Source organism: Hypomesus nipponensis, chromosome 8 (assembly GCF_054491055.1).
Source record: "Hypomesus nipponensis isolate SF chromosome 8, ASM5449105v1, whole genome shotgun sequence".
Taxonomy (NCBI): Eukaryota; Metazoa; Chordata; class Actinopteri; order Osmeriformes; family Osmeridae; genus Hypomesus; species Hypomesus nipponensis.
The window spans coordinates 4,310,569-4,336,276 of NC_140368.1; the positions used below are offsets into that span (position 1 = coordinate 4,310,569).

The following is a 25,708-nucleotide window of genomic DNA, read 5'->3' on the forward strand; positions in this document are numbered from 1 at the left end:
CAGCAAATATTCACAGAGCATATAACCACATGTTCCTACATTTAGAAGTAGGTTTCAAACTCAAAATAGCCTGCATCAGTGGGAAATAAAGATAAAAGCCAATATACTATCATGCTTATGAAATGGTCTGATTTGCCAAGACCGGAGAACAATTTCACACTGTAACAGAACGTTGTACCAATGCAAATTTCTATGTTCCACACGCTAGTTATCGAGGTAGGCTGTTGCAAATTACTGATGACGGACCGATCCTTTGCTTATGTCAGGCGCTCAAGTCTCAGCCTATTGGGTCCATCATTGACGGGCAGACTGCGTACTGAATAAAAGCGCGTGAGACGCTGTTGAGGAGAGATCAGTGAGTACTGACCGTAGCAGAAAGAGAAGGGAGCAGCACTGGCAGCTATTCGCAACTCACTGAATCCCTGAATTTCTGATTCCGGACATCAACCAAAAATTTTTTGAGCAAAGTTACTTCAGCTTTTTTGAGATTGGCATTGATTGATTCTGTAGCCTACTCAAGCGACATTCTGAAGTCAGTGTCTTTTCTTTATCACGACACAGAAAGCATTTTCAGATCGTTTGTGGTAGTTTTTCACTGATAATTTAGACAGTTTGTCTAAAACCACAACACTGCCAGTTTGCTTCTGGTTGAGTTTATTCTACCTCTTATGGTAACAGTAGGCTATAAACCGCAGTAGAAACGTTCTCTAGTTCCAATATTTCAATTGACGTTTTAGTCGGAAATTGCATTTAAGATGATGATCATTATTGCTGAATTCTTCGTGGTCATATTGAAGGTGCTCTGGGCTTTTCTAGCGGCTGGGGCAAAATGGGTCGTGCGTCCAAAGGAAAAGAGTGTCACGGGACAGGTGTGCGTGATCACCGGGGCTGGAAGTGGCCTCGGGCGGCTCTTCGCCAAGGAGTTTGCTCGTAGACGGGCAGTTCTGGTGCTATGGGACATTAACAGCGAAAGCAACGAAGAGACTGCAGAGATGGTGCGGCAGATTTACCGTGAGCTGGACAGCCCGATGTCCAAAGATGGTGAGTAGCCATTATGCAATATAAGGAGATTTTACGCGTAGATGATGAGACTGTTGGCCTTGGTTTACACGCATTTATTTTAACGATATATAGATTGGAACTGGATTCGCAACAAACTTAACTGGGCATAGTTAAGAGATCGAAAACAACGTGAAAAACCCACAGGCCGCAAAAAACGGATTTATTTCAGATGCTTGTAATTGAAAGATAATTTTTGTTTGATTAAATGAGCAACGGTAATGAATAAATACAATTAAAATTCCCATTCAAATATGCCATTCATAACTCCTTAGTGCAGTACTACTTTGCCGTTGCCTAGGGGGCGGACTGTATCATGTATTCACCTCAGCTTGAGCGCTCTAGTTTCTAGGGCTATAGCAACAAGGAAGTTCAACAGGTCTTTTAAAACACAAGTAGAGTTTAATATAAAACCGTATACATACTCATGACTACTAAATTGCTGTATTCGTGCGCTTACTATGTGTGCATGCATCACCGTTCTTATTCCTCCTGCGTGTTTCTCTTTCAGGAACTGTCGGAGGGGTTGAAGAGGTGCCCCCTCTCCAGCCCCAGGTCTACACATATGTGTGTGACGTGGGAAAACGCGAGAACGTGTACTCCACCGCATTGAAGGTGCGCCAGGAGGTGGGGGAAGTGGACATTCTGATCAACAACGCCGGCACGGTCTCTGGTCATCACCTCCTGGAGTGTCCGGATGAGCTTATCGAACGCACTATGGTTGTGAACTGCCATGCACACTTCTGGGTGAGTACCCCGCCAACTGCCATCAGAACCTTTTTTTTAAAAGTTGCCCCAATTTACCTGAGTCGGGTACTGTAGTCATCCCATTGGGGAAACTGTGAACTTGTGGGAGTCGCAAGTATTCTCCAGGTTTCAAACTCCATGTGACTTCTGCAAAGCTATTTTGTGAGTAAAGGGCATTCTACCACATCTAGTCATTTAGCAGACGCTCTTATCCAGAGCGACTACCACACTACTGTATCTGTCATCCGCAGACATCTGTCATCAGATCTCCCTCCTAATCTTGCGTCTGTATCCGAGATCAGTTATCCTGGCGTTTGCTAAGGTGCCAGCTGGACAGGAATCTTTGTATACTTCTTCCCATCCCTGCTCTCTGTGTCTGCCAAAACACTATTTCATTTGAGAGTGTGTGTTCTGATGGGGGAGGGGAGGGTGGGGGGGAGGCAGAGAATAATATGACCATAAATAGCTGCCTTTGCATCTATAGACTTCAGATCCAACTGGCTCTGCTCTCCCAGACATTCATGGGTTTGATGTGTTTGAAGGCAGCTGTTTGGCAGCTCACTCTGAGGATGATCCCCATGGTATGTCCCTGCCCCCCCCCCCCACACACACACACACACACAGTGGGACAGCAGCACTAACATCCACCATGTGAGGAGATGTGGATGTTGCTTGGTTATGTTGCCATTGGTCTGAGCCATCCCACACCTCTTCAGGGTGCTTGGTGGTCAGGAAGCCTTATCCCTTGCCTGCTCCTCCCAATTCCTGGTTTCTCAGTCGTTTCCTCTCACTCCCATCATCTTAGTCCGCCAACATGAATATTTATCTTGGAGACAAGATGCACCCCAGATACAGCTGTCCATCCTCACGAAAACAATATGTTGGTCTTCTCAAGTATCAGTGTGTATTTGTATGTGTTAGCACACCAAGAGCGTCTAGCCAGGCTTGGTAATTAAAAGCCCATTGAGAAACACTTCCTGCATGAGTGGGGAGGGGGGAGGCGTTGTTTGTGTTAGACCAATTCTCACTTGCCCCCCCCCCCCCCCTTCTAATTAAGCTCATGTTAGTAAACGAGTGCATGCTGAGGGGTGCAGAGTGTATTGTTTGGGGAGGACCACCCCTGTAGAGAGAGTATGGTGATGTTTGTTTAGAGACCTGCCGTGCTGAGTCATCCCCTGTGCCTGGAAGGCAGCTTTCAGCCCAGCGTGGGGAGATCCTGAGGCTGCCATTTGTTTGGGTTGGTTTTTCAGAGTGTGATTGGTGATGTGTTCAGTCGAGCCTGCGGGCTCTGTGCTTACAATCTAGGACTCGGGGCCATATCAGAGTAGAAAGAGAGCCTTTCGTTTGGTTACTCAGTGACACCATGAAACCACATTGATGTGATTCACTAAATTGAGCATGAAAAGTTCTTGCGAGATCAATGGGCCGTGCGTGAGGCAGGTTGTATTCTTTGCGAATAGACTCTCCATTCATTCATCCACACGACTGCCGACTTGCACTCTTCTTTCAGTCCAGTCAGGATCCAGTGGTTTGTGGTGTTGTAGTTGGGATTCTCATTAGCGTTTGTGTCTCTGTTTTCTCTTGTTCTGTGGCGAGGCTAGTTTCTCTAAGGGAGGGGGTCAGATGAAAGCAGGGCCTAATGAATGGGGACAGGCAGAATGGAGGATGTGGTTCATTAAAGACACAAGCTGGCTGAATAGAGCTAAGACCAACAGGACCTGTCGTCTTCCCTCCAACACAAGCACAGCGCCCAAGCGTATTACTGAGTATACGATGGTGTATTACACAAGCATCTCATAGGCTATTTTGGGTGTACAGTAGTTTCTACACGGCCTATTTGTGGGACATGACTCAAATGGTATGTATCACCGTTTAGTCATTGAGATGAATTCGATCTCACGTCCAGTTCAATAAGACCTGTGTTTTTTTCTAAGGTGTGTCATAAAGGATTCGTATTACAAAAGAAAATGCTTTTCCTCTGACGGTGTGCTAAAGGATTGTGATGACATGGTAGCTGTTGAGCTTTTCTGTCCGTTTGATTGGCTCCTTCACTCTGTGCTCTACTTTCTCGAGCTCGTCCTCTCTGTGTTCACATGACGGGCCTCAAGCACATTCTCCCCACTTGTTCACAAACGTCATGTTTCTGAGAAGGTAAAATGAATACCCTGATGTCTGGATAATGTGTTTTTGTTTGGCTTGTCGTCGAGCATGTTATTTTGTAAAAACATCCTACAGGCATCACAATAGCTTGGCCCACCCAGGAACACCATTTGAGGCAGATTATCAGATAAGCGATCACCAGTCTCAGTCTGGTGAGATTGTGTTCTGCAGCTGGACTCCCATCCTGACCGGCAGTTAGCAGCAGGTTAACAGAACCCACTTCACGTAAACGCTCTGCTGAGTGAGCAACCAGAGGAACGGAGTCCAGATGGGAGAATGTTGTGTGTGTGTGTGTGTGTGTGTGTGTGTGTGAGTGTTCATTTTGATGGATACTTTGGTGGGAATGGAGCTCCGATGAAGACGTGAGCAGGAAGTAAGAGGTTATCTAAGCGTGGTTGACTGCCAGGCTCAGCCCTACTTCCTCTGCACCCCCCCCCCCCCCCTTCTCTCTCCCACCCGGGCTCCAAGAGCCCCTCTTGTCCCCCAAGTCCCCCAGGCCTGCTGAGGAGCAGGGAGGAGCCGCTGCTGGGGAGAGGCCAGCTCACTTCTTCTTGCCCTGTGTCTTACCCCCCCCATCTCTCTACCTCCCTCTGTTTTTAAAATGAAGATTAGGGAGAGGAAGCCTTATTTTATTGCCTGGATGATACCTTAGTGCTTTATCGGGGTAGGGGGTGAGTTTATTATGAAAACAACCTTCCATATTCAGGGCAGCAACATTCCGCAGGTATTGGTGAGCAGTCGTCCTCCTCTGCCTGGGAACATCTGACCCAACGCCCCCGGGGACAGGGGAGGACCGTGGCGGGAAAGAAGAGGGAGAAAAGAGGGGAGGAAGAAGGGAAGTCTCATGCCGTTCGATCCACAGGCGAGAGGGTAATGGCAAGCTGCTGCCTGACCCACTTATCTGACAATTGGTTTCTTGTCTGCGGATCAGCTTGACGAGATGCCAGGCGACAGGAGCCAAGTTCCGCAGGCCGCATTCCTGCTGCAGCCAGAGAAAGGAGTCAGCCAGGCAGAAGGGTCCTACTTGACTGGTTTTATATGGGGCCCTCCCCTGTCCTGTGCACCTGTACTCCCCTCTGGAGTCAGCGCAACTCACATGCTAGAGTTTCCATCCACTGTTTAATGAGGCTGGGAAAAGCCAAGGCTCTGCTAGTTAGCCTTGTTGAGTGGTTTGCTTCTAAAGGGAAGTTTGGGACGTTTCCATCAGGGAGTGCTTAAGGAGAAAATGGAGAATGACACAGATATTTAGGTTGACCGTTAGAGCGTAACCCCCCCCCCCCCCCATCTTGGATGTCGTGAGGCCGCCAGTCCTGACGACCGCGGCTGAAACTCCGCCTCCGTGGTCATGGCAACAGGACCGGACCGTTCGAGCCATGGATCGATGGTCGGGGTCCAAAACAAAACGCCATGTGGCGAATCAAGCAAGGACGTCCGTGGTCATCGGAGGGGTCAGTCTCATTAAATGGCCACCTGGTCCGGCTCTGAGGCCAATACTTGTTCATATTCCTGTCGGTTACTAATCCAGCCTGACACCGCAGCTGTGAGTAGCTTTGTGTATCTTCAATGCCGCCGGTGGTACGCACCAATTAGGGGGCACAGCGGGCAGGGCACCTCCACACAGGCCATGGAGGCCCGGCTGTGTCGTGGGGTAATTTAGCGGAAAGGCGAGCTTTGAGACCCAATTACGCCCGCTCTGATGTAAGACATGAGCCCCTGTTTGCTTTCACACGTTCTGTGTCCGAGAGGTGCGCAGAGGTCATGCCAACATGCCAGACCTGTCATGAGAAGTAGAACATGACAGGGGGGGGGGGGGGGGGCTTGCGTGGCTTGGGGGGGGGGGTCTTGTTCTGACGCTTTCTGTTTGTCCGCTCACTGATTAGAGAGGGAGGTATGGGTTTTCCTGCCATGAAGGAAGGTATTCATGTCAGATCAGTGATTACTTTCAAAACATTTTCAGCAAGACTGCAAAGCCCTGATTTAATGCAATGGAATCAATGTGCCCATGTGTGTGTGTGTGTAATACTATTCTTATTGGACATTCCAGTGTCCACATAATACGTACTTCAACATTTCCTGCTAAGTCAAGGCATTTCAATTGCGGCATAAATCTTCCTTTTGGAAGCCGTCACTTCGAGCGGCCCAGCCTGGGTCTGTCGGCTGCTGTTGAAAAGTGAGCAGTTGGCATGGCCCAGGTACATCTGAGCTAATGCTTCATTTGCACGCAAAGCCCCCACTCATCCAACGCCATCTTGGCATCAACAAACCCTATCTCAGCTTTGGCCTGCCTCAAAACTATCCCTTCACTCAAGTTGAATATTGCTGCAATTTCACATTCAGTGTCTCGGAAAATTACAGAGGTTTGGCTCCGAGTCATATCAGTTTTACCTGGCTTTCAAATGCGTTTTCACAGCAGACAGTTGCTCTCTGATGGCTCCTGAAATCCCTCTTCCCCCGGTCTGTAACAGTTGGCTGCCTGGAGTGAAGTTGGTGCTTATTGTTGTACCTGGCATGGCAAACAAAGAGAAACATGGAAATGCTGTCAGCGAACACAGGACATGTCCAGATACAGATCCTATGAAAGTGAATGGGTCTGACAAGCTTGGCTTATCTAAGGTTTTAACGAGACATTCGTGCTTTGCTCACTGCTGCCGGCCTCACAGCACTGCCTGGTACCACTCACTCTGCCTCTCTGAACTCCTCCAGCCCATGTTTGGAACTAGGCAACGTCATTCCCAGCCAGCACCTTCTCCCTTAGATAAAATCAGAAGAGGATATCTCTTTGTTGTTGTTGTTGTTGTTGTTGTTATTGTTCCCCCCTCCACGCCTCCTCCCAGCCCGTTCAAATGGTAAACACAACATTCTAGCTGTCTTGCATCGCTCCGTTGGTCTGAAATGGCTCTGGTCTTGTTGCTGACAAAAGGCCCGGTGAGTGTTTAGAGCCCTCCTGGGGGGAGATTGATTGGTTCCAATTCCCATCACCGCCATCACGTGTCGCCCCTGCTGATTGGCCATGCTGGGAACAGGCCAACTCCAAAGTCAATCAACGGGGTGAGAAATGGATCTTACTCTTAATTCACAAAGACCCCCCCCCCCCCCATCCCTCCTCATTGCCCCTCCCCAATCTCTCCTCGTGTTGCTCTTTACACCAGCTCACTGATTGGTGGAGCCGCTTAAGTGCTCACGTGGCAGGTGGTGCTCCTCTTCTTCCGGCCCCGGCTCTGAGGGCCTTGTCCTCCACACAGCGGCACAGGCAGGCCACCGGGCTGTGGCTAGGGTAGCCTCTGAATTGCATTGTGGGACGTGCTGAGTGAACGGAGGTCTGTGATTGGTGCTGTCTTCACCTCTTTAGACCGGGCCCCGACGCAGGGTACGCGATCTGTGTGGGAAAAGGAACCAAACGGCTCCGTAGATCTCATCTCTCGCCATCTCTTTTCTGTCTATCATTTCACTTGTTTTTTTTTGCACTCAGTTCAAACACGTTGCGTTATTAGAATAATGTGGTACGACCGTACGAAACCATTTTTGAAATATTGTCTCACAGAGCCTACACCTCCAGTGGCCTGTCTTTTTTTTACAGAACCATACGAAAACATATTCAAAAGAGCTCCTCTGCATCACCATGGATAAAGAGGGAGAGAGAGGAGGATCAAAGGGCTTTGGCACAGATAAGCTGCTCCAGTAAACTAACCTTCCTTTTTTCCTTTCTCCTCCCCCTCCTCCTGTCTTCTCCCCTTCCTCCAGACCACCAAGGCTTTTCTTCCCAAGATGCTGGAGCGGAATCATGGCCACATTGTGACGGTTGCCAGCTCTCTGGGCTTATTCAGCACAGCTGGAGTGGAGGTTAGTACCATACTCACACACACATACACAAACCCTCCGCATCCACCATTTCTCCCTCAACTAGACCCTGGGTCTTGGCCGGAATACAGACAGAGAGACTGTCCTAAGGACTCTATGTGCCAGCTGAGCTAGCATGCTGTGACCAGGAGATTTACCCTTCCCCTAGCAGCACTCCCCCCAGAAAATCCAAACGACACAGATCAGCTTTAGGGGGCCCTTCTGGGGCTAGAGCAAGCTGACAGGCCCCTGCAGGGGATAGACATCTTCATCACTGCTTTAGAAATGATCTGGAGCTCACTCAGTATTCACCTCACAGCTACTTTCAATGGCCTCTTGCTTCCCCCCCCCCCCCTGTTTCTTCTCTCAATTGATTTCCTTTTGTGTGTTGATGATCTTGGTGTGTTTTCAAATTATTTTCTGTCTAGTGACCTTCGAATAAATGCCTGGGTGGGTGCAACTGCCACATTCTGCTGTGTTCTAAAAGGACCCTCAGTGTATTTTAAGGATTTTTCTAGCTAACGCACACTCACCCTCTTTCTCACCAGACTGGATTGGTGTCATTTTCAGCTGGTCTTTAGGAGGCCACTAACCCATAAGTCTTTGTTTTTATAGCTGCACGTTTGCTTTTGTTGTTCAGGCATTCATCCAGAACGATTAAGTCTCCCTTCAAAGGAAGTTGAGCTCAGTTGATTTTTGTTGACCTATTATACTTCCTCGAAATGCCTTGAATGTGATTTTAAGGCTGCACATTAATTTGGGGACCAAAGCTGGCAGGCTTGTCTTGTGGGCACAGTCTGTGTTTATCGACACGCATCTGTGTTTGCCCAAGTTCTGTTTGAAGATCATTTTCACGGCGAACCACATCAAAACATTCCTGCCAAGCTGAAGCTTCTCCTGATGCACTGGATAAGAATGCTAATGAAACCATAGGGCTGAGAGCAGAGGGGGCATTTGCACCAGTGTCATTACCAGGAAGAAGAAACCTCTTAAGCCCAGGGCATGTTGGGAAAATGTTCATCATTGGTACGGTGTGGCTTTTACAGCGATGCATGTCCTGTCATTACCCTCACAGGACTACTGCGCCAGTAAGTTTGGGGCCATCGGGTTCCACGAGTCTCTGAGCCATGAGATCAAGGCGTCTGACAAAGAGGGTATCAACATGACCCTGGTGTGCCCATACCTGGTCGACACAGGCATGTTCAAAGGCTGCAGGATAAGGTAAACAAGGAGTGCGAGTGAATCTCGTTTCACTAACATGAATGTGACTGGTTGTGTTCAAGCTGAATGGGGAACATCATGTCGGAATATGATGTACCGGGCAAGAGAGGTCATTATGCGTTGCTTACCCAAGGGATAACCTTCCCACACGTTGCAGGACAGTGCCTCTCACTGTCTCTCTGCCAGGGCCAGTCATGGAAATGCCTTGCCCAGTAGATTATGCTCGACGCGGTTCTATGGGCATCTGTGAAATCCTCTGTGGCATTGCTTGTAAAAAAGACTGTACACATGAAGTTTGATTATTATTGCTGTGGTCGTACAGGAAACGTAATGGCTGTCTATCCCCATCGACTGAAGTATATGTGTACAGGGTTTTCCCTTTTAATAAGCCTTGTCATTGGATTTATTGACTTCCCCTCACAGAAAGGAGATTGAGCCCTTCCTCCCCCCCTTGAGGCCCGAGTTCTGTGTGAAACAGTGCATGAGGGCCATCCTGACCGACCAGCCCATGATCTGCACGCCACGCATCGTATACATGGTCAACTTCATGAAAAGGTGAGTTGTACCTTTTTCCCCCCTCTCTCTCTCGCTCTCTGTCTCTCTCGCTCTCTCTCTCTCTCTCTCTCTCTCTCTCTCTCTCTCTCTCTCTCTCCTTCACGTACCTTCTCCTCCCTGTTTTTCATGTCAAGAACATATTTCATGTCAAATGCTTTCTGATCTAAGTGTGTCCCTTGTCTCTCTCTGTAGCATCCTGCCCTTCGAGGCCATCGTGTGCATGTACCGGTTCCTGGGGGCCGACAAGTGCATGTATCCCTTCCTGGCCCAGCGGAAGGAGGCTATGAACAACAACGAGGCCAAGAATGGGATCTAGGGGGCGCTGTTTCCACCATACGCAGGGGCATATAGCCTAAGAGTACAAGGATACGACCACTGGGGATGCATTAGGAAGGAAGAAGAGGGGGGGGGAGAAGAAGAAGAAGAAAAGACTGAATCTAGACTGGTGCACTTGCATTGAGCGGATGCAAAGGTTTACCATATTGTTCCTCTGGAACAAAGAAAGCTGTGTCAGACACAAAGGATGTAATTGTATTTGTGTTGTTTTTTTTGTTGTTTTTTAAGGATTGTTTAGAGAAACCAATCATCAATATACTGTGTCAATAGTTTTGAAATCATATGAAAAAGGTATTCAGTAATTAACTATTTACATAATGTAGTCACCAGCCTTATCTAGTGTCTTTGTGGAAATATACAGTATGTTACTGTACAAACAGTAAAATCTTGTCACTTTTTATTTGAATTTTTTTGTAGACATGCACTGTAATTACTGACATTCTCTACACTGCCAACTCTCTGTGTAGATACGGTTCAACTTGGCATTTCACTACCCAGAATCCCCTGAGGCACAGTCCAACCAATCAGAATGGTCTAAATTGTTATCTATGTTGCCATCTTGCTGATGTGTCTACTGAAAGGTCATTGATTTCACTGTCAACTGAAGAGATTCCATCCATTATAATCAGTTTCCATGTACATCATTTGTTTACAACATTGTTTTTTTATGCTTTGTTAACATGATTTCTAGACACACACGTGAACACACTTTCCAGCTCAAACTAACAGCTACCTTTCGGCTTATCCAAGTGGGTGGCTCTTTCCAGACATGCAATTCTGTCATGTGGAAGTTATTGAAGTACTCATGTAACTGTTCAGAAGACCCACTTGCGTTCAGAACTCTAAACCTTAATTAAGTAATCTAATCTAATTGAAGCGATGAACTACATTGTGCTACTCTGCTCTCTAGAGGGCATGTATTGATCATCAGCTAAAGAGAGCGCTGAAAGATCTTGTCATTGATGTGCAAATTCTGACCAGCTATTGATTGGTTTGGGGGGAAAAATAAAGTAAAAAAGGATGTTGCCAAAATCTTATTGTTTAAATCATTATTTCATTTCTAAGACAACTAAAACCTAGTGTTTGGGACCTGACATCCAACAGCCAGAGATGTCTTCGAGGGAACTGTAAACATATAAAACAGTAGTGATGCTCTTATTTAGTCTAGTTGTCCATCTTGTTAAGTGTGAGATGTAAACGTTTTAACTGTTGTACTCCCACTAAGGACATTGCTGTCTCCACTGTAATTGATGTTTGGATATTTTATAAAAGTTTTTGAATTTCAACTACATTCCAACAGGTCTCATTTCTCCAGTCACAGCGATGAGCCTAAATTCTCTACCTCTATATTTTTTTTTGCCATTCGTTGACAGTTTAACATAAGCCTCTTTTTGTAATATTTCTGAAGACTGCTCTTTAGTCGAGCAAATGTGGTTCTGATGTTTAGTGTCTTTACCTAACTTAAATTAATAAAGTGATTTAGATTATTATGTGGTGTGTGCTCACTTGGTTCCTTGCAATCACAAAAATATTACCTTATTGTAGAAGTCTGACATGAAACCATATAGACTCCATCAAATGTAGACACTACATAAGTATTCTGTCCTTCCATCTTCTGGGTCTCTTTGATTCTGACATTACAGTGCGTGGGACTGAACATGCTGGCAAGTACTAAAAACAAAATAACTAAAAATACCAGTGTGCACAGACCCAGTCTAAGTTAATCGATCTAATACTTTTCAGAGCCTTTAAGCCTGCATGGCCACCAAGCATTGTATGTCAAAACCCTAAACGAGGAAGGAATTCGACATGAGCAAACCATCACAATGGGGACAGTATAGCTCCTACAGGGAAAAGACGGTATCCTGTAGGAAGTGGACTAAAGAGAGCGCTGAAAGATCTTGTCATTGATGTGCAAATTCTGACCAGCTATTGATTGGTTTGGGGGGAAAAATAAAGTAAAAAAGGATGTTGCCAAAATCTTATTGTTTAAATCATTATTTCATTTCTAAGACAACTAAAACCTAGTGTTTGGGACCTGACATCCAACAGCCAGAGATGTCTTCGAGGGAACTGTAAACATATAAAACAGTAGTGATGCTCTTATTTAGTCTAGTTGTCCATCTTGTTAAGTGTGAGATGTAAACGTTTTAACTGTTGTACTCCCACTAAGGACATTGCTGTCTCCACTGTAATTGATGTTTGGATATTTTATAAAAGTTTTTGAATTTCAACTACATTCCAACAGGTCTCATTTCTCCAGTCACAGCGATGAGCCTAAATTCTCTACCTCTATATTTTTTTTTGCCATTCGTTGACAGTTTAACATAAGCCTCTTTTTGTAATATTTCTGAAGACTGCTCTTTAGTCGAGCAAATGTGGTTCTGATGTTTAGTGTCTTTACCTAACTTAAATTAATAAAGTGATTTAGATTATTATGTGGTGTGTGCTCACTTGGTTCCTTGCAATCACAAAAATATTACCTTATTGTAGAAGTCTGACATGAAACCATATAGACTCCATCAAATGTAGACACTACATAAGTATTCTGTCCTTCCATCTTCTGGGTCTCTTTGATTCTGACATTACAGTGCGTGGGACTGAACATGCTGGCAAGTACTAAAAACAAAATAACTAAAAATACCAGTGTGCACAGACCCAGTCTAAGTTAATCGATCTAATACTTTTCAGAGCCTTTAAGCCTGCATGGCCACCAAGCATTGTATGTCAAAACCCTAAACGAGGAAGGAATTCGACATGAGCAAACCATCACAATGGGGACAGTATAGCTCCTACAGGGAAAAGACGGTATCCTGTAGGAAGTGGACATTAAGAAACAGCCTCGGCTTATTCCCACAGATATTCTATTATGTTAGTAAACAGCCCTCAGATCTTCCTTCACCTTCTAGCTGTGGCTGCCAGCGTCATTATCATTGTCCTCCCACGTTGAGACGGGTGAGTCATCACCATTGATATGGGTGTTGGCTTGAGGGGCCGTGACACGTTTGTAATACAAGAGATGCTTACAAAGTCCCAAACGTGACTGATAACAAGGAAAGAAATTCAATTTCATGAATAGGCCAAAATCTATAGGTGAGGTAGCTAGCTACCCGCCACATTGTCATAAACCCCACTCAACTGGGCTAAGATTAAATAGTTTAAAAGGGGTATGACCCCATTCAATTACTGTGATCACAAATTGTGGGAGGGGAGGCCGCACTTTCCCCTGACACGGAAAACAATGTATTTCACGAAGGTCTGAAAAAACTGGTTATGCATCAATGAGTGCAGTCTTCTGAGTGTTTACAACAGAATGGTTCACTTTGTGTAAGCTATCGATTAATGGGTAAGGAAAAACGGTCTTTCATCTTCAAGGACACAGGAAGCAGAAAGATAATTTCGATCGATCCAAGATTATTTGCAAAAATAAGAATGGATCTCTCAGCAGGGGAAAGAGTACAACTCAAGTCGATGCATCACCCAGACATTCTAATAGGCCTACGGCTTGCAATCCTTTGTCCAATTATCCTTGAGTGTGCAGATGTCAATATCTCAGGCTGCAGCTCTGAAGCTCTTCGGCTGTGACTAATTGGGGCTGGATGAAGTTGCTTTCGGCAGATTAGTGCTATTATGAAACAGAGCAGTACGGATAGCTTCAATATCAGCCAGCTACTGTTTGGACTGCCTTAACCCTTTTGCAGCCTTTGGGTCATTGTGAACCTTCGGGTCATTTTGAACCATCATTGTGTGTGTGTGTGTGTGGGGTCTGAGACAGCGCAAAGGTTAAAAGCGTTACTTTATTTTTTCATTAGGTAAAGTTGTCGCAATACAACGGTGGGTCAGAATGACTGAAGGGTTATAATGACCCGAAGGTTACACAAGGGTTGGAGAGGAGGGAGACTGTGAGGCAATTCACTGATAAGCCGACCTGTAGCAGCCAGGTAGACATTCGTAGAAAGTAGCCTACTCAACTTGAGCTACTCAGCTCAAGGCAAACTATCAGAACAATGCCTGGATACCGTAATTTAGGTCATTCATTACGGTCTGGAGGATTCCCTTCGCTTACTTCCTCCTGTTAGTACCAGTCTAATTTAGAGGACTTTAAGAGGGGTCGATAGCACATAACTCAGGGGGGAAAAATCAATGTTGCTGGCGTTTGTTCCTGTGTTGTACAGACAGGCTCAACAGTCACATTGATTTTGTTCTATTTTGGAGAATGAGGTCCACTTTCCTCATTGGAGGGTCAGAACAGCCTGTCCATTCTGGGTTTAGCTCTGGTTTCCTGACGATTCCCCATGCGCCAGTCCCCCCCAGGACATGTAGGAACGCACGCAACGTCTGGACGAATTCCCTCCATCCGCCCTGGAGTGCAACAGCTGTGGTGTGAGCAAGTCTGATGGTCCACACATCATCCCACTAACAACCCACTAGCAGGTTGTCTTGGTTACAGCCAGGGCAGCACAGGTGCACTGTGTGAGGATTCAAAAAAATGCCTTTGTTTAATAACCGCAAAGGCACTTTATGATAGTCATTAAGTCAAATCAATTTACAGTTCTCCTTTGTCTTGGACTCAATATCTAAATCCCAGGACGTAAGATCAAGCTGAAGATAAAGTGGTAGATAACGGTAGAAAGAGCTTTTTATTTTTTTTACTTAAAATCTTCTGAAACTTTTGATTTATGATACAAGCAGTGAACACTGTGTTCTGGAACTGTGAGTACACACCGGTCGTCAATGATTCAACAGACAGACTCACATTAACAACATCTCTGGGAATTGTGCATGTTGCGTTTAGATTTTTTTTCTGAATTTTGAAGAAACAGAGCCTGTAGCTCAGAGTCATTGGATGTAGATGAGGGTCTCAACGCCCATTGGTGTGTCAAACAGATGGCACTGGAGAATCCCCTGATGCCCCTTTAGCATATGGTGCTTCTCACATCTACATATATGACACCTCTTCACCTCCTCGTGTGCAGTACCAGAACCATCATGTTCTGGCACTGCACTGAACCATCAGAACAGGTGTTCATGAAATTTGACTTTGTCAACTATTTAAGTAGTTGGCAGAGAAGATGTCGACAGTGAGTGAGGTAACAACTTTGTGAGTCAGTCGCTACCGTTCTATCTACACTGAGGTGAACAGCAGTAAAACACGACACAAGTTTAACACAAAAAAGAAGAGACTGAGTTTTGTTTTCAACATGAACTGAAGTGATTTTTACTGCATTTCTGGAACAGAGACTTCTTAACTGTGTACACATTGCCACTCTCAGCAAAGACATCCTCACGTCGTCCATGTGAGAGAACAAGTGATTCAAGTAGTTACCTTCCTGGAGCGAGACGCCTTTGTCCATGCTTCAGAACGCAGGGATTAAAAGCACCCAGTTGATGCCTTGGCGGTCAATACAACACACACAATGGGTGTAGATGTGATCGACAAAACTGTGTGGGGGGAGTGGGAGATCCGCTGATGTAGAATCACTGGACTGTCCTGTTCCTCCGGTTGCCCTCACTAGATCCATCCATTCTAGAATACCACGTCAGTATTCTAGAATGAGTTCATTCCAGAATACTGGAGGGGCTTTCCAGAATCCAGGTTTTTTTTATTTTGTAGTTAAGCAGGTATGTTCTCAACATAGCTTCCAAACGCTATTCTGCATTGATGCTGAATGGACCATTTCCAGTGGTGCTACATGAGAGGTGGGGGACATGAGGACAGGCAGAACCGGAGGACTCTAAGATTGGCCCAACCTCGGCTCTGGCAGTTTTCCACTTCTACTGATTACGTCTAACACCAGTTTGGATCTTTTTCTCCACATGATCTTTTCTTAGTGTTATTTTTCAGTACAGTATATGATATTTCTGCAAGTCATACACATCCATATAGATAGATGAACTCATTATCAGCATGAAAAGTAAGCTGGGTGACGATATATGAAGACAACTACTACTTTCACTGCACTGGCATTGGTTAATTTGAAATACAGTACTCAAGCATTGTTAGATTAATGAAAAACAAAACAAAAAAAGGAACAAAAAAAAAGAAACAGAATACCCTTGTAAAGTCAGTTTTCTCCCCTAAAATGTTTCCTTTGCATCAATGGCAAGATGTACAAATTTGTGTTAACCATACCAACAAAACATCTATTTGAAGGGAAAACTGTCTATGTATATTTACTTTGGATTCCTCGTGATCTGAAACAGTACCATGCATTTTTTATCTCATTCACTGATTGATTTGACATTTTAGCTTGTTCTTTTTTTTCTTTTGATGATCTTTGACTCCATTGAAATTATTAAGAAATGTAATGTGTTAGGATAGTGTTGTCTTCACATAGACTCGGGTAATGGTGTTTTTATTTAGTCGGTCATTCCTCGGTACACATCCACCCTATTGCATGTTGACAGGTGCTGCAGGATACAGCGGCGGTCGTGGGGTGGGGGGGGCGGGGGCGTTGGGGCAGTCCTGGGTAGGTGGTAGGGGTGTGTGGGAGTGGAGAAGGTGGGGAAAGAAGGAGGAGGAAGGGGGGGGGGGGCGGCTCCTAGACGACAGCCTTTGAATCCTTGCAGACCTGAGTGGTGGTGCCTGAGTTAGTCTGTTCAGTGTCCATCCTCCCTCCCACACGGCTCACTGCTCTGGAAGGACAGAAGGAAACAGGCTTTAGAGTGGATCTTGTCCAGAGACAGGCTTTAGAGTGGATCCTGTCCAGAGACAGAAACAACACCTGCTGGAACCCCTGGTGAGGGCACGGCCCTGCCCCAATCAAGCTGTCAACACACTCCACCAAGCTCCCTTCATTTAACTGACCTCACTGAAAGGCTGAACTAAAGAACAGAGATGCGGTTTACTAATCTCCAAAGGCAGAATATATTCTTACAGTGGTGAAACAGGGCCCATAACATTGATAAGACATAACCGTTTTTATATTCAGATACTGTTCGGCTCGGTTCCTCAAGCCCTTATCCAGTTACAGTAAGAGAGTGCAGGAGACTGCAGTGTCAGGCAGACACTGAGTTTCACAGGGATTGGGAACCCAGAACGACAGGTTGGTACGCAAACGCCACCCTGGGTTCAGACTTGGTCTCTTGTAGGAAGACAGTTAGAGATGCAACAACATGGACACTCATAATGCTGCACTTTGAGCTACAAGCAGGGCAAAAAGAGGTGGAGGAGAAGGAGAAAGGCCTGTACAGTGACTAACTGCCCCATTCAGGGCAAAGTATTTGAGGGCAAGCATTCACATATTTGCACCTCTCATCACTGATGTGACGTAATCGTAAAAATATAAAAATCATGAATGTCTGGTTGGTTTTCCCCCTTCCTTTGTTCCAAACATGCTCCTTTGCTACAAAGACGACAGCGGCTAGAAAACACAGCTCCCTAACCTTTTCCCAAGGCACACCTACTATGAAAATACGCCACGGTGGCGGTCGTGATTTGTTCCATGACCCCCTCTCACCCCTGTCTCCTCTCCACCCTCCTCTCCAACCTCCTTTCCACCCTCCCCTCTCACCCTCCCCTCTCACCCTCCCCTCTCACTCTTCCCTCTCACTCTTCCCTCTCACCCTCCCCTCTCATCCTCCCTCTCATCCTCCCCTCTCACCCTCCCCTCTCACCCTCCCCTCTCACCCTCTCCTCTCATCCTCCCCTCTCATCCTCCCCTCTCATCCTCCCCTCTCATCCTCCCCTCTCACCCTCCCCTCTCATCCTCCCCTCTCACCCTCCCCTCTCATCCTCCCCTCTCACCCTCCCCTCTCATCCTCCACCCTCCCCTCTCACCCTCCCCTCTCATCCTCCCCTCTCACCCTCCCCTCTCATCCTCCCCTCTCATCCTCCCCTCCTCCTCCTCGTCATGGAGGAGAGGAAGGTTCCTGGAGCTCTGTGGCTCGGCGGAGGGAAGCCTGTTCCCTGTTCCGCCCCACTGCTGGCCAAGGTGATAGGGATCGATGGGGCGATAGTGATCATGCAAAGCACTGGGTCAGGCTAGGCTGTAGGCCATGAGAGGGAGGGAGGGAGGGAGGGAGGGGGAAGGAGGGGGAGGGAGGGATGGAGAGGGAGCTCTATGGAAATGGTTGGCCTGCTCGCGGTTACCTTCCGCTACAGGAAGAGGGCTGTGAGGGGAAAAGGATGAGCACGGGATGGGAGTGGAGCGGGCCGGAGGCTCCGATGATGGGCCGGAGGGTTCCTGCAGACACACGGCTCAGATGGGGCAGGGCGACCCGACGGGCAGACTTACTTTGATAGGGCCGTCCACCGTGTCCAGTCCCTGCTCCGACAGCTGTTTCAAGGCACTTAGAGCCGCCTGAGGAGAGAGGGAACAACAGATGGTCAAGTGAGTGAAAAAAGGGAGAGAAAGAGGGAGGGGCAGAGGGAAGGAGAGTGTCACCCCATCAGCTGTTTGTCAGATAACACTTACTCTGGGAACCCGATGCCAACAGGACACTTTCCCTCCTCGCTCTGTTGTCTTTGTCTCCTTTCCTTTAGCTGTCTATCTAGCGCTATAAGGCTAACATGGCTGTGTGTGTGTTTCCTCTTTGCATTATTGGCTTATTATTTTCCACTTTGTTAGGATTTTTTCCAAGTCTATCCTAGTTACACGTGCATTCCTGCTAACCTCAGCGTAAGTGAGTCTATAGCTTCAGGTCCGGCATATATCTATAAATCACACTGTCATAGAAACACAACAACACTTGCTGCCAACACACACAGCCGTGTCTGGTGGGGAGACGGTTCGACGGACCACTCTGGAGACCAAACAGTTCAACGGTTGCCCCGAACCCCTACGCAACCGCTGTTTCAAATGAGTCCATCAGGAACAATCACGGGACTGTCACTTTTCACATGATAAATTACATGTCATTTGGAAGCGTGATAAAATCTCCAATCCCCCCCGATCTCCATTGTCATCTGGGGAGCTGTTAACGTTAAGGAGCGCTGAGGAAACGCCAACCTCCGTCCCATAACCATAAACACACCTCATCTTGGGAACGTTTTGTGTCAATGCCAGCGTTTCACCGTCATCATCTTAGCTAGTTCAGAGGTGGTTTGTTGAGCAGGATGGGTGTTTAGCAACAGGCCTCAATCGGAAGTACCATGACGACATTTCCTGCCAAACATTCCCCTCTTCCCACCGCACACACACACACACACCAAGTTCCATCTGGACAGAGCAGGCCCAATGCTAACATCCAGCACAACAGCTCAGATGACAACCACTGTCACCACACCACACTACATCATCTCTGTATGAGGCACTGGGGCCCAAACACGCATAGTATTATTGTTTTCATCTCTGACCTAAATGTGGTCTAATTCATCCAATATGTGCTCCTACATTGAGGGGGAGATCTGGAGCAGGAGACTAAACTGATAAAAGCTGAGAGCATGAAAGGGTACAAGACAAGTCTGGAGGACACTGCTGGAGGGGAGACGAGACAAACATCCACTCCTGGACAAACAGCAGGACAATCTCCAAATCCGATAAGAAAGAGACCTTCGTACAGTCATAGAGCCGGAACCAAACCAGAAGCACACCTGGGCCTGCGCCGGGCCAGGGCGGACTGATCAGGTCTGAGGATATCCAGGCTGTTGGTTCCTGACACAGACCCGCTCTCCTCCATCCTGGAGATTAGCTCCAGATGTGCTCTCTCTCTCTCTCTCTCTCTCTCTCTCTCTCTCTCTCTTTCTCTTCCTTGGGACGGAGAGAGACCAAGGGGTGTGGGATGTGGGGTTTGGGGGCGTCAGGGTGGGGGTAGGGGGAACATCAATCTCCCAGCTGAGCTGACACCCTCCGGTTCAGCTATGCACCCCTCCAACCAGGGCGCCCAGCCCGGCTCGTCCCCACCCCAGCGGATGCCCTCCTCTGTGCGGGGAGAGGAGGGCAGGAGAGGCCTCCACACAGGGGGCTACAGAGACTGAACCCACACGCCATCCACGGAAAAACTGCATGCAATGTGTGTGTGTGTCATTCTGAGACACGAAGGCAGACTGGGACATCACATCTGAGTCACCTCTAAAAAACCTTTCCTTTCTCGACATTTTCCCCTTTTTTCTTTCGATTTCTTGCTTTCTGACCAGACTCTCTCCCTCCCATTCCTCCCCCACAGATTCTGGGGGACTCACCCTTAATCACAGTCTAAGCCTGGTTGGGCAATGTTGCTCTCTCATCCAGACTAATGGACACGTCCAGGGAATATAAAGACCAGATCAAATATGACCCTGACCCTACTTCAAAATCAGTTCCCACACAACTACACACTTGCTCTGAAGCTGTCTACAGTCCCGGCAAACATCCGACAGCCTAATTCATCACTGGGTGAGAGCAGGGGAGCGCCGAGGAGAATGAGGGCCCAGGTCTGAAGATGAGTGAGGCATGATGACTAGACGGGCTCGCCTTGTTAGCCGGGCTCCATATCTCCCTCCACACCCTCATTAGTCGCTTGATCACTGGACGAAGGCTGGACGAGTCACTGATAAATGACCTTTTTCCCCTTTACAGTACGTGCAGCAGGGAGACAGAGAGGGGGTAGGAGATAGCCGCGGTATGAATATTTATGACTCTATTGTTCCGTGTTCTTGCCCCTGGTCGGGGGGAGTCTTTATGTCGTAACACCTACTTGGTGGGGTGGGGTGTGGGAGAAGGGGATGGGTGGTGGGGGGGGGGGGGTGCTGGGGCCAGGCGCCATTTTGTTCTGGCTGGGGGAAACCCTACACACTTCCTGTCAGGTGATGCCGTTCAAGGCACCACTATAAGCCTCCCCCCCCCCCCCCCCCCCCCAAACAGTTTAATTATGCTATAGATTATCACTGGGATAAGAGAGCTTAAATCAAGTCTCAATCCGAGGGACCTTAAAGTATGAGAAACATATGCGGGTCAAAGTCTGGTTTGCATTCATCTGACATTGTAAGAAAAAGAAAAAAACCCTAGCCATTACTTGAGTGCGTAGAAGGCACGTACAGGTGCTGCGAGAGCCGTGCGGTGATGTAGTGTGATTGGTGTGTAAGGTTCACTCTGTGTGCCATTACTTACGTCTCTGGAGAGCCACGCATCAGCGGAACCCCCCCACCCCTCCCCCGATCCTTGTACTAGGACTAATGGTGCACAATGTTTGGATTTTCTCACCAGTGCTTAAGATTTACTGCTTGAATAATATTCTAGCAGAGGAGCAAGACAGAGATCTGAAGAGACGTGCTGCAGGGGTTTAAGACGCTTAGCTCACACTTATCAAAGTACCCGCTCTACAATTACATCCCATTATGTCACATGGATAGAACAACTGAACTATCATGCTATGCCATCAACGGTATTCTTGAAATAGGTATGACCATCAACATGGGATAGAAGGATCCAGAGTCATTAAGATAAGACAAGACCCACTCTTCTGGAAGGTTCTAGATGACATGACCACGAGACCACCTGATAAGGCTAAACAACACTGACCATTGTCCCTTCTTCCCTTATGTGTCCTATAAATTGCAATCACGGGCCGCAATCACCAGTTGGTTTAGTATTTATTCTGTCGGTTGGCTATTCCGGCTTGAACAAACACCCTGAATCCATCTGCTGCTGTAGGCGAGGATAAACAGCCGTAAATCAGCCCCACTGGTGCTGCTGGTGGTGTTGGTGATATACAACAGGCAGGAGGCGGGCGGCCCGCCAGCCCATCCCTGGGCCCTCCAACCCCAGTCCCCAAGCACCCCTGGGGCCCAAGACAAATACAGACTATCTATGGGAACGGTTGGCAGCCAGTGAAATCATTATTTGTCTAATGAGATAAGAGGCCATGGCTGGAGGCGTTGGGCGCTCTGCTGCGTCAACACCAGGGGATCGTGTTTAGTCTGCCGCCGCGACACACGAGGTGGAGGAGGTCCGTCTCTGTCAACGTGGGGGACTTCCATCGAGGAGGGGTGGGAGACGGACAAAGAGAGGACAGACAGAGGGAGATGGGCTAGGAGCGTGTGTGTGTGTATGCGCGAGGTAGAGAGGGAGAGAGAATTCAACGCGCTCACACCTTGGGTCGTGTCTGAAGAGCACTTAGCGAGGACCCTTCATCTCCCCTCCCCTCTCACCCCCCACTCTAGATAACAAAGCTGCTTTCAGCACCAGGGCTCCCCACCACTCAGAAACCGCTCTCGGACCAGGGCTACCTCACAAACCCATCTATCCATCCGTCCGTCTGTCTGTCCGTCCATCCATCTGGCTCCAGTTCAAAGGCTGAGAAAACAGAAGAGGAATGTGACAGGGACTGAGGCCTGGCCTCCGTGGGCGAGGTTCTGACACAACTCATTTTTCTGGACCCGGCCGGCACTAATGGCTTCCCTGATGGACTTCTCACTTCCTCAAGCAGCTTAGCCAAACAGAGGGGGCTCCCCCGGGGGCACTGGGCCGGCCCTCGGGGTCCCCTTCTCCAACGGGAAGGAGGGGATGAGAGAGATGGAGGAGCCTGATTGATCGCTGGATTAGACAAAGCCCACACAGACCCCCCCCCCCCCCCCAGAAGATGGAGAGATCCGCGGGAGGGAAGAGAGCAGAGGAGAGGAGAAAGCGAAAAGAACAGGATGGGATGGAAAGTGGTCTCTCCTCCAACACCACAACCAGCTTTATATTGAGAAAAATGAACAGAGAGACAGAGCAGGATGAAGGGTCTAATCCTAAAGAAGGGCAGGGTTTACCTAGTGACTAATTCAGTCTGAGCTTTATTAATGTGTAAACCCCCTCGTTTTATACTGAGGCCCAGATGAAAGGATGGATTTTGGCATTAACCCGGAAGGTTAGCTAGCTTCCTCATCTCAGACATGTTGTTAGCAGGCTGCTGTGGTTCAGCTCCATCACCTGACCTCCACTCCCAGGGCCTGTGACAGCTCAGCATCCAGCCTCCATCCCCCAGCCTCCACCCCCCAACCACTATCCCCCAGCCTCCACCCCCCAACCACTATCCCCCAGCCTCCACCCTTTATTCCCTGGTCTCTATGCCCCATCCTCTATTCCCTGGCCTCTATGCCCCATCCTCTATTCCCTGGCGTCTATGCCCCATCCTCTTTTCCCTGGCCTCCATCCCCCAGGTCCAGGCCAAAAGCAGCAGCAGGCTTCCACAGCTGCTTTGATCCCCCCCCCCCCCCCACACACACCACCCTCCCTCATCTCCGTCATGTGTTTGGATGTCCACCTCATCCCTGGGAGGAGAGGAGACGCTTGGATTCTCTCTTCATCACACCCGGAGCCTGGAGAGATTCACACTGTGGACTTTGGCAAGACCAGAGATCAGACCGGCAGGCTGTCCACCACTCTACAGGTGCACTACATCACACACACACACACACACACACACACACACAAGCCAGCTCTGTTTTACAACAGCTTACCGGATGGTTCTTCCATCCAGCACCGGCAGATGAATCACTCCCTAAAACTGCTCTCTTATGTTTTCATAAACACAATCACTATTGAGCTTTACTCCACAATAACAGTCAGCTTTCATCATGAGTCAGCCTGGACAGCTCTCCTGCCAGGAGAGGAGAGGCAGGGGAGAGGAGAGGCAGGGGGGAGGAGAGGCAGGGGGAAGGAGAGGCAGGGGGAGGAGAGGCAGGGGGGAGGAGAGGCAGAGGGAGGAGGGGCAGGGGGCAGGAGAGGCAGGGGGAGGAGAGGCAGGGGGAGGAGAGGCAGGGAGAGGAGAGGCAGGGGGAGGAGGGGCAGGGGGCAGGAGAGGCAGGGGGAGGAGAGGCAGGGGGCAGGAGAGGCAGGGGGAGGAGAGGCAGGGGGAGGAGGGGCAGGGGGCAGGAGAGGCAGGGGGAGGAGAGGCAGGGGGAGGAGAGGCAGGGGGAGGAGAGGCAGGGGGAGGAGAGGCAGGGGGAGGACAAAAGAAAACTAGAGGACAGGGCCAGAGTGGTGAAGATGATCCAAGGTATGTCCAGTAGACTAAACAATGGAGAGAGGGGAGTTCAAACAGTGTGTTTTATAGGGCTGACAAGTGGGAGAAAGAGAGCCGTTGTCAGAGGAGGTCTCCGGCTGGCAGCCTGGCTGGCTGTATTGTTTAGCAGAGGGCTGTAGTGTTTTCAGAAGAGCGTATAACCCTCCGTCTATGCTGGCTGTCTGGCTGGAGGAGGTAACATGAGAACACTGGGAGGACAGGACACAGCTTCACTACTTCCACAAACCCCGCATCATTCTGCCCTCCTCGCTCTTTCTTTTGTGTTCACTCCCTCCGCTCCCATCATATCTAATCCTGCCTTCCACCTTTTTGCTTCTGTTCTTCTCTCCACCTCTCCTCTAAATCCTTTCTCCCCCTTCTCCACCGCTCCTGCGTTCCAGCCGGCCCTCTGTAGTGCCATTCTCACACATCTTGCCTTCTTCCTTGCCTTCACATCTTAGTTTTCTTCTCTCTTCTACATTCCTCCTTCCTCTCATCCCTCCGTTCTGACCACATCAAAGCCCCGGAGAGAGGCGCTGCATGCCCTCCTGAGCTCATGGGAGACTGCATCATCATGCTACAAACCTGGGAGTGTGTGTGTGTGTGTGTGTGATACTAGTGACGGTGTGCTGGAGTCTTCAGCACAGAAATGCAATCCATCTCTCCTAAATCCCTCGTACACTCTATATTTCACATCCCTAAACTTTGGTGAGGATCATAAAAACACATTAAAGAGAGAGAGAGAAAGATATCGTGAAATTAAGAAATGCACGGCCTCCATCCGTACCAGGATGTTCATTCCTGGGGGTGGGGCGTCTGTCTGCGTGTAGATATGTGTGTGTCTGAGTAGTGTTTCTGTGTGTGTGTGTGTACACATGAATGTTGGCATGTGTGCGTCTGAGTGTGTGTGTGTGTGCGTCCTGTCACGGCCCAGGGTGGTGATGGGGATTCCAGAGGGGACTGTGGCGGAGCGGGGGCCCAGATGAGGGCAGGGGAACAGCAGGAGGGCTCCCTGGGGGGCCAGGCCCGCGCTGACATGGGAAGACATAAATAAGAGCCCGCGGTGAAGCGCAGTGTCATGCGTCATTTGGACCAGGGAGGAGGAGGGGAGGAGGGAAAAGAGAGATGAAGAGCAAGGGGACAGAGGAGAGAGAGATGGAGGGACAGCAAGAGTGAAAGATGGAGGGAGATGGGTGGGTGGGGGGGGAGAGGGAGAACGAGGGTGTGTGATAGAGAGAGAGAGGGAGGGAGAAGGACAGAGAGACAGATGGGGGGGGGGGGTGGGTGGAAGAGAGATGGGGAGAGCCAGGGGGGGGAAGACAGAGATGGAGGGCAGAGCACACCTCCCAGGGTGTAACACAAAACACATGGTCCGAGGGCGCGGCGCAGAGCACCCCAGCATGCCGTCGCTCCTTCCGCGCGGGCGCCAACACAAAGCAGATCCCCCGCCACAGTCACGGGGCAGGGTACTGATAAGGAGAGAGCTCAGGCTCCAGCCTGCGTATATCCACTCAGATACGGCTTCATGCTGATGGAGGCCTTCTTGGATTAAAAAGACTGTGATGGGATCATGAAAATAGATCACAGTCTGGACTTTGCTGGTTGCCAGCTTCATACAGTCCCTGGTTGAGGCATGGGAGGTGTGGTAGGCTGGACAGATGTTTCCTAGGCCGTCTGTAACACAGGTCACTGTGGTTCAGAGGACAAACTCTTCATTTCCTCATTCAGGAAACCACCACCCACAGCCACCCCACAACAACGCTAGGCTAGGCTGATGATAAGTTATTAACATATTCCAAGGCCGGGCATGAGTCAGTGATTGCATAAAGCCCTGAAGATGAGACATAAGAGACACGCTGCATGAAATATGCATTCGTAACGTCTC

At 48.6% G+C, this 25,708-nt stretch overlaps 2 protein-coding genes across 3 annotated transcripts in view; one reads left to right on the plus strand and one right to left on the minus strand.

The window, feature by feature from the left end:
* Positions 1-247: 247 nt before the first annotated feature.
* rdh10a (retinol dehydrogenase 10a) lies at positions 248-11,402 on the plus strand. The gene is made up of 6 exons (XM_084703721.1): positions 248-1,041; positions 1,571-1,806; positions 7,708-7,806; positions 8,879-9,024; positions 9,448-9,579; positions 9,772-11,402. Exons 1-6 carry the CDS (start codon positions 756-758, stop codon positions 9,893-9,895), a joined length of 1,023 nt encoding a protein of 340 aa, XP_084559847.1. The 5' UTR covers positions 248-755; the 3' UTR covers positions 9,896-11,402.
* A 3,701-nt stretch (positions 11,403-15,103) lies between these two features.
* stau2 (staufen double-stranded RNA binding protein 2) overlaps positions 15,104-25,708 on the minus strand; it is a 68,164-nt gene continuing 57,559 nt past the window's right edge. For both annotated transcript variants that reach the window (XM_084703274.1, XM_084703273.1), the window contains exons 14-15: positions 18,153-18,218; positions 15,104-16,551 (exon numbers count right to left, since the gene is read on the minus strand). In XM_084703274.1, coding sequence (XP_084559400.1) covers positions 16,516-16,551; positions 18,153-18,218 — 102 coding nt within the window. In that variant the 3' untranslated portion in view covers positions 15,104-16,515. The remainder of the gene's footprint in view (positions 16,552-18,152; positions 18,219-25,708) is intronic.